The sequence below is a fragment of the Ciconia boyciana genome, chromosome 1 (assembly GCF_034638445.1).
Source record: "Ciconia boyciana chromosome 1, ASM3463844v1, whole genome shotgun sequence".
Lineage (NCBI taxonomy): Eukaryota > Metazoa > Chordata > Aves > Ciconiiformes > Ciconiidae > Ciconia > Ciconia boyciana.
Window position 1 is genome coordinate 10,301,765 of NC_132934.1, and position 13,029 is coordinate 10,314,793.

The 13,029-nt window shown below is 41.0% G+C and overlaps 1 protein-coding gene across 3 annotated transcripts in view; it reads left to right on the forward strand.

The window, feature by feature from the left end:
• The first annotated feature begins 234 nt into the window (after positions 1-234).
• The window catches only part of SEMA3A (semaphorin 3A), a 176,068-nt gene continuing 163,273 nt past the window's right edge, over positions 235-13,029 (forward strand). The window contains exons 1-2 of one of the 3 annotated variants that reach the window (XM_072858416.1): positions 235-260; positions 991-1,188. In XM_072858416.1, coding sequence (XP_072714517.1) covers positions 239-260; positions 991-1,188 — 220 coding nt within the window. In that variant the 5' untranslated portion in view covers positions 235-238. Of the gene's footprint in view, positions 261-806; positions 843-894; positions 1,189-13,029 lie in introns of those variants that run through there. The other 2 variants (XM_072858432.1, XM_072858423.1) reach the window with 2 other exon arrangements.

A 13,029-nucleotide genomic window follows, 5' to 3' on the forward strand; every position in this document is an offset into this window, starting at 1 on the left:
AATACTCCAGTGTAATTTATAAGCCCCTCTAGACCTGTACATGTCTTGAACTGATTGTTGAAGTGGGCTTTACTAGGAATTTCTTTTGCTGAATTGGAGTAGTGCAGGAGGTGGGGAGGGCGGGAGGGTTAGAGCAACCTTCCCTAACAAGGCTTTAAAAGCTTCAGTGGTAAAGTTATGCTGATGGAAGACTTTGTTACTTGTTTTTAACTGGGAGCAACCCGAAGAGGATTACGTTATGGGCAGGAGATGTTATTTACGTGGGTAGCAACATTGTGGGTTGTGTTGTGCTGTTGTTGTTTTTAAAGGGGGACGTACATCTTTTAATTAGAACCGTAACATGAAATTACAGAAAACCCCGAACCCAACAACCTGGACAATGACATAAAATAGCTCGTGAAATTTATAGCTCCGTGCCTTTCCCAAGCTCGGTGGAGGTTTCTGTTCCCTCCTCTAATCTGCCGCGATGTGTTTCTTCTTTTCTTGGGTTTTTTTTTTGTTGTTGTTGCATGTGTGGTGTGACAGCAGGGGAAGGGGGGGTCGAGCTTCCCTGCTCTCCCATTGTCAGCCGCTCTCGGGAGCGCGGGGAGAACCGCTGTCCCCCGCGCCTCCATGTGCGCGGGGAACGCCGGGCTGCCGCCGCGCCGCGCCCGCCCCTGCCGCCCGGGACCCGCCCGCCGCGCGGGGAGCGGGGCGCCGGCCAGCCCCGGCCCGGCCCGGCCCGGCCCCGGCCCCTGCCCCCGGCCCACGCCGCCGCCCGCCGCCGCCGCCCGCATCATGCCGCCCCCCCGCCCGCACGCCACTCGCGCCCGGGGGCTGCCTCCTTTTCCGGCCCGCGGCGTGTGCGTGAGAGGGGCTTGAAGTTGCCCCGGCGGCGGCGGCGGCGGCGGCGGCGAGGCGGGGGGCCGGGGCGGCTGGCGGCGGCGGGGCGCGGCGGGGCGCGGCGGGGCGCGGAGCCCACCCCCATCACCTGTTACCTCCGCTCCCCAGGTTGCCTGAAGTTCCCCGGCGGCGCCCGGCAGGACGGGGAGCGCCGCGGCTCCGGCTCGCAGGGACCCTACAGTGGCTGCTGCAGCATGGGCTGGCTCAGGGGGATTGCCTTGCTTTCCTTGGGAGTATTACTAGCAGGAAGAGTGAACTGCCAGCATGTGAAGAATAACGTGCCAAGGCTCAAATTATCCTATAAAGGTAAGTCTGTTGTTCTCTCTTATTCTCGGTTTTCCGCAAAACCTCTCCTCCTTGCCCCGTCGCTCCCCCCCCCCTCCCCGCTTCCACCTTCCTCCCTGGGTTTCCTTATCTTCCAAAGGGGAAACTGGCATTAGGAAATAAATCTGAAAAAATACTTAAAAAGCCACTCCGTGCTACGGTCGGTACCACGCAGTTTAAACACAGACAAAGAAGAGTTAGTTGCATTTGCAGACAAGGACTCCGGATCGTGCTGATCCCTGGAAGAGTATTTTTCAGTCTTGTGCTATTTCATCGGACTTTACTCTTTGAAACGATAAGACGTGTTTGGCCACCCAGCTAATCTCTCCCGTGCTGGGCATGGAGTGCAGCCACAATACCAGATCTGTTTCAAACAGCACTTAATAGATGAAGATTTATATTTTCCTTTTTTAGGCATGAAGTGGTTAATTTTCAAGTCATGAATATTCAGTTTGTACAAATCTGACAATCAGATGCCTAACATAAGCAGTAGATGGTGGCTTTGCCAAGAAACTATAAACTGAAAGGAACAGATCAGTCCAGAAAAGGAGGAAAGGACTGTTAGGCACTAGAAAATACTGCCTATGGATGTTTAATGCAGTGCAATTTGTTTGAACTAGGATTGTTTTCGGTGTAGTCTGATGTCTTTCATTAGAGATCACAGGGAAGGTGTAACTGAAGAAAGAGAGCTGTGAGATTACGTTTACGTTTGAAATTGTGTAATGCCATTCACACTGCAATTGTCAGTAATTAACTTTTGTATAATACTGCCAGTATTAAAGGAGGACGCTGAAGTAGGCAGGCTCTTTTCTTTATCAGCATAGTTCCTCTCTAAGTACATGTTCAGAAGAATTCACCAAATCTGGAGAATGTGCAACTGGGAAAGAAGCTGTAGAGTATTATTTCTAAAAGAGAGATCTATACATCTGTGTGTATATACATGTCTCTCCGAAGAGCTGCCGTCTCATAATTCTCAGATCATTGAAGGTTTGAGAGAAGGAGCAGCAGCTACGGTTCTGAAAGAAGGGAGGAGAAGTAACACACTGCTTCTACAGTGGAAAAAAAGAGAACATGTGTGTGCATGCCTGGTCATAGATGTCAATCTCAGTTTACAGTATAGTGTCAATACATCTCTTGCCAGTAGAAATACGTTTTCCAATTTTTTTTATCTTTCTTGTGCTGCAAAGGAGAGGGGAAAAGTCCTCTCTGATACAAGGCAGACATCAGTTTTGCACTCCAGATAAAAAAAAAAAAAAAACAAAAACAAACAAAAAAAACCCAACACCTGCAAAACTTGGATACACTGTATGAAATAAATGCATGTGCAGGGTGTTATTAAAGAACACATATATGCATATTTGTGTGTGTTTAAACTTGAAAAGATATATATGAAAAGAACAGTTTAAGGGGTTCAGAATCTGTTAATTTGGTTTTCATAAGAAAAGCCATTTGTATTTAACACAAAATGGATTATTTTGAGTAATAGAGTCTGAAGAAAGCTTCTACCATAACTACATGTCATGTCAAAAAACTCATTAAAAACCTCTTAATTGCTTCCAAACTTTCACAATCATACTGAAACTCAGATTAGTGTATAGAAGCATAAATGCTATAAAAATATCCTGTAAAGGGGTTTAACGGCTAATTAATTATTGGGGGTTTTTTTTTTCACCCTTTTAAAGTTTATTGATGGCTCAAGTCTGCTACCCCTGCTCGTACTGACTAAATTCACAGAAACTAATTTCAAAGGATGGCCAAATCTGACTGATAGTGGTTTTCTTTTTTTCTTTTTTTTTTTTTTGTTTTATTTTTTCACCCCACTGGTGCTGTATCCATATACAGTTTAGCAACATTTTGCTAATCTGCTGATTGGTTGTTTTCCAGTTCTGCTCTTGCTAGGAGAAAGGGTCTCATTTTCACTTTTTAAATATATCAGATATCAAATTTTAATATACAGTCAGTCCTAGATGAGCAAAACAGGAAACTGAAAGAAACATTGAAGCTGTTTTTATAATTCGCAGATCATTGTAAAAAGAAAATGAGTTCAAATACTGAGCAACCCTGTTTCCTATCTAGCAAAGAAATTAAATGCATAGTTAATTCAAAGCAAGCTCAAGTCTGAAGACTTACAGGAATTCACACTCTGGCCTTTGATTCACATATTTGACTTAAAACATGTGTAACCCTAAAAATCAGATCAGACTACTCACATGCTTAATGTTAAGTACATTGGCCAGGTCAAGAGGAACGTGTTGCCTGTGCTGCTGCATTGATCCCTACGTATGGGGATATCATTATTAGTCAGGGAAAACTAAGCCTTCTCAGCTGGTGCCTTTCCAGACAAATTTTGCTTCCAGCATAGTATTCTATGCACAGATCAATGTTAACACCTTGCGCGGGAACAGCCTTAAGAGCTGTAGGTATTGAAAATATGTCTTTTAGGCACTGACTGAATACCTTACATACTAATATGTATCTCTCAGGGTATACCTCACCTCTATATGACTATGTGATACTACGTGATTCATGTCTATTCAAACTGCTTGCAATTAGGAAAAGAAGCTACCCAGTTACTTACCCATTCTGTCTTTCCATGAAGAGCAGTGGTTGAGTAAAATAAACTTACGATACTGAAAAAAAATATGCAGGGTGAACCGAATGACCCAAGTGACTTCTCTTTTCAGTGACTGTCATTGCGCTTTCTTTTAACTTGCATGCTTATTTTTTGCCTAAACAAATACCTTGGAGCTAATTGTCGGTGCTTTATTTCAAAAGAAAAGCAAGGATGTATTTTAACTTCTTGTTTTTCTCGACTAATTAGATGTCAAACATGGTTAAAAAGCTCAGGCATTTGCTTTAAAAGTTAGCAAAATGAGTCATGAAGGGTTAAATCCCTGCCAACCTTGATTTCCTATGGTCACTTGTTTTCAAAGGTCCAGTATTAGCTCTGCCATTTCCCAGGATGCTGGACAGAAGTTTTAGTGAACTCCCATTCTTGCTTCCTCTTAACTTCTTGTCACTCAGTCTTGCAGAAGATTAGAAGCATCCTACAGGGCATGTTACGGGTAGGAAGAGGAAGAGAAAGTGTATAAATGCATATATTAAGGCCACATCTGTGGTCTGAAAAGGTTCTTTCTGTTTATCGTAAAACAGAGTTCTGGTTATTTGGTTTATATCACCTTGATTTTGGTGGCATATTAAAGGAAGGAAATTTGAGGAGAGTGCTAGGGAAATCCTTGTCCAGCTGAAATCTGTGGTGAAACTCCTGTTTGGTAACATCAGAGTTTTGGCTCCGTACATTTTGAAGTTTCCAAGCATTTTCATCTTAGTGCATGGACTGGAAAGGTTTTGCACAGATGATATTTATCTCCCTATTTCAGAGAAAGGTAATTAATATGATTAAAGGCCTGATTCAAAGTTCACTGAAGTCAGTAAGTTCTGGATCATAGCCTAAATGTGGCAAACCAGCTATAAAACTGAAAGTTCAGTTGAGCCCTTCAACCTCTCAGCTCCTCTTATTGTGACCTTCAAAGACTTTGTGTCCTTATTGTAAAGTAACAAGAAATGTCATTGTTGATATGTCAAAAGTAAAGGAATCTTTCCTTAAAGAATGTAGGGGGTTTTGTTGGGTTTTTTGTTTTGTTTTGTTTTGTTTTTCATCTCATTGGCTTCAATTTTGGTGGCGGTGGTAAGCCTCTACATTGTATCACTAGGTCACAGATTCAGTTCAGGAAACTTCTATTGAGCACAGAGTTCTCTGAAAGGTGGTGATCAAGTTGAGTGTGCAAAGTTTAAAACAATAAATATAGTCTTAACTCCAGATGGATTTCTTGTATCATTTATTGTTTCCTATTTTCTTTTGCTGTCCTCTGTAAGGGGAGGAAACAGCACAAACAGAGATGGAACCAGCTACAGTAACCTTTAAATATAAACATATAAGCCCAAAGAAAGAGAGAGTTTCCATTAATGATTCATTGATTTACAGATTTTTCCTAAGGCAACCCCAATTCTGTTCTCCACATGAGTAAATCTTGTGAACCCAACTTTCTCAAATCCATCTGTTGCGTCCTATTTGTCTATTGAAAATTACTAAATGCTTTAAGTATGTTTTGTAACACTACATGTGTGGTTCTTTGTTATTGTTGCTCAATTGGATACATATTACTTGAAAATAAATAACTGGAAAAGCACTGCACACAGATTTAGCTCTATTATTCCCTGACTCCAATTCAAGCCATATTAAAAATAAGTGTTTTGTTTAAAGTTGCAGTGATAGTGAGAACTACTCCATCCTTGACGTGCAGTTGATTTACAATTTTATAGGATGGATTTTTACACGGATGAAATGCTGGCCCTAGTGAACGCAATGGCAAAACTTCTGTCCGTTTCAATCAGTCCAACATGCCATGATGAGGGAGGAATGACACCGCACTGAATTACCTGTATGTACGCTAGTGTAAATATGATACCTGGTTTGCAGTTTGTTGACCCAGTCTGGTTGTAGTTGATGACCTGCCAGTGGGTTTGATTGTGGTTTTTCCTTTCCATCAAACTCTATAACTCACAATTCAATACCTCTACAAATATTGGCAAAGCAGGACAAAGTGGGAGAAGGAAATGGGGAGAGAAACATTGGCAAGGGAGCCTGTCTCTTCTGAGTTGGGACCAGTATTAGAGTTTGTCTCAGATTTCAAGGTATCTGTTTAAAAAAACTTTTGCTTAAACTATGTTGTAAGAGTACTGTCTGAGGGAAAAGCCTCTCTAACATGCCTGAAAAGGAGAGAAGGGCAGCCCAGACGTAGGAAGAAGGCTGTGAAGGAAGGCAGACTGGTGACGTCTGCAGTATAGGCATGGGTTGTAACACCCTTCAGCTTCCAGTGTTCCCGATGGCATTTCTGCACGGCTCCGGTGCTCTCGGACCTCACTGTTCAGTCAGTGCAGGAGGCTGGGAGGCAGTGAAGATGTCAGATGCAGCTGCAGCCTCTTTAGCCTTTTTTTTGCCCCAAAATGATGAGTACTTCAGATAAGGTCTGTCTGTTGGTCTTTCTAACATTGGTTGAATGGGGTCTTCACGAGACCTGACAACTGTCAGGGAGACGGTAGGACTACCCTGCCTGCCCCTGATGTGCCCCATGGGCTGAAAGGAGGGAGAAGCTGATGAAGGAAGTGCCTAAGCTCAGATCTTGCCTATATAGGGAAATTTTCAGCTAGCTAATTAGGGCCTGAGACAGGCAGTGTAATTGGAACAAGGAGGGTGAAAACCTAGCCCAACATTTTCATTTTGTGCTTCCAACTTTCCCATTTAATTTTAGTGGAAAAAGTGGTTTCTGAATTACAGAGCCTCCCTTTTCTGAGAAGCTGAAGTTCTCTATAATTATTTGTGCTGTACAGTTTGCAAATTACTGCATTATTCATGCAAGGTGCCGTCTTGACACAATGGAAACGCTACATTTTTGCTGTAGACAAGGTGTGCAACACTTACCCCTGCTGTTTGTTACAGCATCTTTAAAACACTGACCTAGCGAGGAATTTAAACATCCATAGTTTCACTGAGCTCAATGGATCTACTGATATGTGAAGCCTGCCTTAAAATGCCTGTGCTTGAAGTTTTTTGATCAGGACTGGAGTACCTATCTGTTTGCTTAAGGTTTATTCAGGTGTCTACTTGTTTCAAAAGGTTTAGCAAAACAATTTAAAATAAGAAACCCAGTCTTTGCAGGTTGCTACAATGTAAATGGGTTATTTATGATAATCTCTCCTGCGTGTGCATCTGTATATACAGAAAGCATTCACATGAAGTTCCACTTGAGAAGAAACCACTGAATGATCTGTATTTTTAACTCTTTCTTTTTGCTTGGAAATGTTTTTTAGTTTTTATTTAATGCATTGCTGTACTCTGATCCTTTAATATGGTTTTGATTTGCCTAATCACTGATTCTGCATACAGCCTTTAATGCCCACAGCTGCTATTAGAGAGACATCTTTTTTATTTACTTCCTCTGGCCCACAGGCTTTTTCTCTCATGTGCGTACCTGGAACATTGCAATGGACAAAGCAATACAAACAGAACAAGCAATACAAAGTTGCTCCAATAATTTGAACATTTTCTACGTCAGCTAGAGCCTGACTTGGCCCTAGTTCAATCTGAAGCAAAATCACATCTTCACCTGAGGCAGTGCCTAAGTGACTGGGAAGGAAACACATCCTTCTAAGTGGTGTCAATGGTTGTGACATTTTCCAGTTGTTTGAAAGCTAAAAAGGGTAAAATTGTCCTCAGGCTCCCACACACTTTTCTTTAAGCAAATGTGTGGGGTGGACCCTGGCAGCTCTATGTCAAAATTCTAAATGGAAGTTCTGTAGCTTGTCCTGGTGCCCTTGTTAATTAAGGTTACATGTGAAAGTTGCTGCTGGTGTTGTGCTGGTGCTGGTGGGCGATTCAGCAAATTCCTTCCCTTGCAGGATTAAAGCTCCCTTCAGGAATGTCTGCAAGTTCACGGTCCTCCCACATGCAGCCTTCATATAGGTTAGCTGCTCTCTTCCAGGAACAGCTGTGGATAGTGAGAATAACTGTAAGGATAGTACATTTACTTGACTTTTCCTATTTTTTTCCAAGTGGGATAGTGCCCCAATGTACAAGAGAGAAAAGGATGGCCAGAGCTGTTGAGAGCATCCGAAATCTTAAGAGGCTGTAGCCTTTCTCCTGCGCCACAGGAGGTTCTCTGTGGCGTCTTTCTCTTTCTTTTTGACTGACATAGTCAGCCACATTAGGCTCTTTTCACTGTCAATGGAAGGAGAGGTACCTCCAGAGAACTAATCTTGAGTTAGGCAGACTGAATGAGACTTTAAGGGTGCTCATCGCTTTTCAGTGACTGTAAAAGGAATTAAGCTCCTTGTTCATTCATTTAGTTTCTTTCTTTCTGGGAAGGTATCAAAATAAGGTACCAATTAAATGCTATGGAAGAACTTAGGCTGTATTCTGATCCAAAGCATCCTAATTTAAGAAACTATCTCTGTTTAAATGGGTGTTTAGAGCTGTGTAAAAATCCAACTGATTAAACTTATGTATGCCCTCAGTATCTGTGATCTTGAGGTCAGCTGTGACGCTATCTAAATTTGCATCAAACTTTCAGTTATAGCAAGAAATATACAGTACCACTACATTCTTCATATTCTTAAACCAGTTACCTAACTTACATCTCACATTTCCCATGCCTCTCCTCCTTAATAAGCTCATCCCAAATCCAGTGACACATGCTGGAAGTGACTGTCTGGGGCTGCAGAGCTTTACTAATTTAATAGCTTAATCATTCGGAGCTTTCAATAAGCTGTCCCCTGACCAGCTCTGTTACTTTCTGAATGTTTCTACACTTTAAAAGAAAAATGTATTCAAGACTCAATTTCATATAGCAGTTTGCAAATAAAAATATATATGCGTATGTGCAACTCAGAGGACAGGTGCCTCAACCCTGATTCTCCCCTTTTTCAACTGAACTATTTCAATAGTGAGAGCAGGATGAAACCTAATTTAGGTTCATTTCTAAAAATTCTAAATAGACTTACAGTTTGGGGGATTCTTTTCTCACTTTGGGGATTACAGATTCCCCTTGAGCTAGACACATCTACAGCAATCCCTGAAACATGTGAGCACTAGTCTACTTTGTGTCACATCTAGTTTTCATCCTTTGCTGTTTGATAGCCAAATGCAGTAAAGTCAGAAGTTTTTGCCATTCTTCTAATGTTTTAAAGTTGCTTGACATTTGTTGGGCCGCCTGCTTATCTCTCCAGCTGGATGTTGCAGAAACTTTAGAAGTGAGCAGTCAAATAAAATTCTCATCTCTTATAAATATTTTTGTGCAAAGTTGGATCTTGCAGGGAACAATCTGAGGAATGAAGTAGTTATTTGCTTTCATCTAACTTGTGGAAGGAGGAAAAAGAAAGCTCTCCTTTACTCTCCACTCTAATGAAGCAAAGCTCATGTTGGTTCTGACGGCTCCTCTTGGCTCCTTTTGAAATTCCAGCCTTGTGTGAGAAAAGGACACAAAAAAGCTCTGTGAGATAATTTAAAGGATTTAGAGCTGCCTTTCAAGGGGGAGGGGTTGGTGGCCTTTTCTAGAGGCAACAGACGATAAATACAGCTCACAAGCATCCAAAAGAGCTGCAGAGAGTGCAGGGTACAGCTTTCATCACCAGCTGACACTGGAATGGCAATAGCTATCCTTTGCTAGACACAGATCCCATGCCTGGCCAAGGCATAGAGTGAGGTCTCTTAAGATGAAGTGGAGATTTCAGGGTATTAATATTACTTTTACTTCCTTCATGGATTTCCCAGTGCAACTTTACTGCTTTTGCATGAATGTATAGTCTGAAATGGTTCTGACCCCCGATGAAGCTCTTTTTCTCAAAACACAACAAGGGTCATATCAGTGATGATGAGTATCTGTAGGCTAATTTGGTCTCATCTCCATCATGCTAGGTCCTGTACAAGGTCTCCATTCTGCTAGGCACATGTGGTAAATGCCAGTTCCTGTCAAGTGATAGAAGGGACAGTAGAAATGATGTCTGGGGATCTGGGAAAGAAAACTTTATCTTCCAGATTGCTTTTTTTCTCATATTCCCTTCTATTACAGCAGATGAATGGCTGTATCGAAACTTCTTGCTCTGATGGCCTTGCAGACGACAGTATAAATGCATTCCTGAGCTACCTGCAAATTGCATAGTCAGGAAACCACTTTATTTCTAAATTGCTGCTCTTCCAAGACATGTCAGAGTCCATCCACCAAGACTAAGTGTATATTCAGATGTATAGGAGGGTATCATAACGTTTTCAAAGAACTCTAGCTGGCACTTCTCTGAAAGGTCCTAAACATCAGCAAAGCAGTATTGGCAGGATGTTGGCTGTGTGGTTATCAGTATGGTAAACCTCCGTCCATATTGCTGTTCTAAATATGTATCCTCAGTTGTTTGTACTCTAGCCATAAAAACTGACCTCCAACAAATAGGCAAGCAAGATTTTATCTCAAGTGAAAAGATTTAGGAATTTGTTAAATTTGAAAGAAAATTCCGTATAGCTCTTTTTAAAGGAGTGTTATAAAATAAAGTGATAATAATAACAATAATAATAATAATAATGTATGTTGAAAATTTTGTTTTTCTCTGCAGCCTGGGCTGTTGAGATAAAGATTAATGTAGATTTCTAATTCTACTTTTTCAGATTTTTTTTTCCCATCTGTGATGGAACTATAATCTACTGGGTATTCTACTTCCTTTTCTGGCATCCCTTTACAATGTTGTGTCTTTCATCGTTCTTTTAACCCCCACTGGAACTCACACTCTTTACTGGACAACAGTCACGCAAATTAGGAAAGTTTTGTTATCCTCACCTACAAATGGAGGTTGGAGGTTAACAGAAACCCAGCACCACAGCTGATGATACACAGGAAGTCTGTACTGTAATGGGAATCAAAGAAAGTACCATAAATGTGAAATCCTATTAATTCTTTGGCTCTTCTGTGCTAGCTTCTTCACCTGTAAAGTGGTATTAAGTGATCTGATGAGGAATTGCTCGAGGTCAAAGACTTGCCATGCTTATTCAGAGCTGTATCCTACTCTGACAATAATTCTATTAATGTGTATATTCAAAGTTCAGTCAGAACTTATTTTTGATCAACATACAAAGGCCTTCAGGTACTTTAAAGTGATTATAATAATTATATTCACAGCTGTGTATGCCTGTGACATGAAACACATGCCTATTATCCAGAAAGCATATCTAATTTAATTCAATTTGGATATTCCAGACAGTTCTATACAGGAACCCTTCACAATGTTTTTTGGAGTATCCACCTCTATTTCACGCTAAATACACTGTGAAGGTGATTACAGATGACTCTGGAGAAGAAAAGCCTTTGTGTTTAGTCTTTGCAATATTGTCTACCAAAGGTATGCGAGCACTTGCAAGATCCTGGCCTATTTCTCTGAGTTTAAGCTAGGCTTCTCTTTTTTTCTAATCATAGTTGATAATCATATTTTAAAATTAAGAAGGAGTTAAAAAAAAAAAAAAATATTGTGCTTATCAGGCAAAACTAAAGACCTCACTTTGGGCACTTCCTTCCCTTTGCACCCAGTCTGAACATACCTTACCAGGCCACTGGTGTTTAATACTCCTCTGCCCCTACAAGTGTATATGCTTTCCTTCCCAACAGATTCTGGACACAAAACTTCTATTTCTTCCTGCACACAGCCCTTTTTCTGACTTTCCATACCCAAAATGCTTCCCAGCCTTCTCCAGGACGATGGCAGCCTTTCTCAGCCACTTGGGGAAATATTCAGTAATCAGTTCAGTCAGTCATAATTGGCTATCATTTGTGACTCGCTCACCGGAAAGCTGTTGCTTGACAGCCCTGGTTCAAACCTAATAATGAGGATTAACTGCAATAATAAATTCAGAAATGGAATTCTGCATCTCTGTAAAATTCACATCCTCATTCGTAAATTAAGTAAGAAAGCACCTGTTCCCCTCATCAGCCTGACCTATGTGAAAATAAAATTGGTTGTTCGTATATTCCACATACCTTAAAAGCAGCATTTAAATATTACCTTCAGTGAACTAACTCAAGGAATTTTTTTTCTTTGCTTTTATACTTCCTCATGCCACTTACATGATGTAATGGTTGTTTTGAATAACATCCTTTTTCCATAATAAAGTACTGGTTTTCATGCCATTAATTAAGAAATACAGAGCAAACACATGATTTTATATGATTTTGGTGTACCTTTGAACTTCAGGCACAAGTTTGTAGTTTGACTTGTTAGACTATGCTGTCTTACTTGACCGTGTGCTACATAGTTTTCTGAGAGTTTTGCTGGTGCTAGAAGAGCTAAGTCCAATTCTTGAGGCTGGCAAACAGACCAACAGACACCAACGTAAAAGATTCTGTTTATTGGAGTAAAGAAACTTTTTCATTTGTCTTCAAATAAAGCAGTATCAAGTCTCATGTGTATTATTATTCCATATTAGAAATGTTAAGCTATCATCAATTATTCTGGTGTAAATCAAGTGTAACTTCATTAAATGCCTGTGACTGCAGTGATGCATGTTTAGACCACTGATACTGCTAATTGACATTGCACCAAAGGGACTGAGGACAAGACGGAGCGATGCAACTTCTAGTTTTTGAACACAGTTTCCAGCCTTTTTAAGGACATTTCTCATAACTGCCACTCTCTTAAAATTTATTTCTATTAGCATGTAGGAATATGACAAACGCTGAATTTTGTTTCACTGTAGGTTCACCCCCATTACTATGCATAGAACCAATTGTACCTTATGCCAGACATATGGAAGTGATCAATGTATGTAAATTACATGAGGAGAAGTGAAATACAGCTTTTTAGACTAGGAAATATGTACTTGTTTCTGGTTATAAGACACTGAAACCACACCAGAAAAGGAGACTTTAGGTTTTATGACAAGTTTTCCTTTGAAATAACAACTGGTGAATGGGTAGAATAGCAATGATTTTTGATAATCACCATGAAAGCACAATATTGTCCTGAGCTGAATCACTCAGTCAGGTCTTCAGACACTGGGGTTTCAGAGACAGTTGCTTGCATGTGCAGGGCCAGACCATGAACCTGTTCTATTCAGAGGTGAACTGTTCTGGGACCCACTTATGACTGAGCACATACCATGGGCAAGTGCTCAGCAGTACAAGTCAAGTTTCTTAAAATACGGGGTTTAACAGGCAAGGCCAGCTTAAGCATCTACTGTTCATTTTCCTCCCCTGATGTCACGGTGTGCTCATGGTGCAATGATCTGAACCC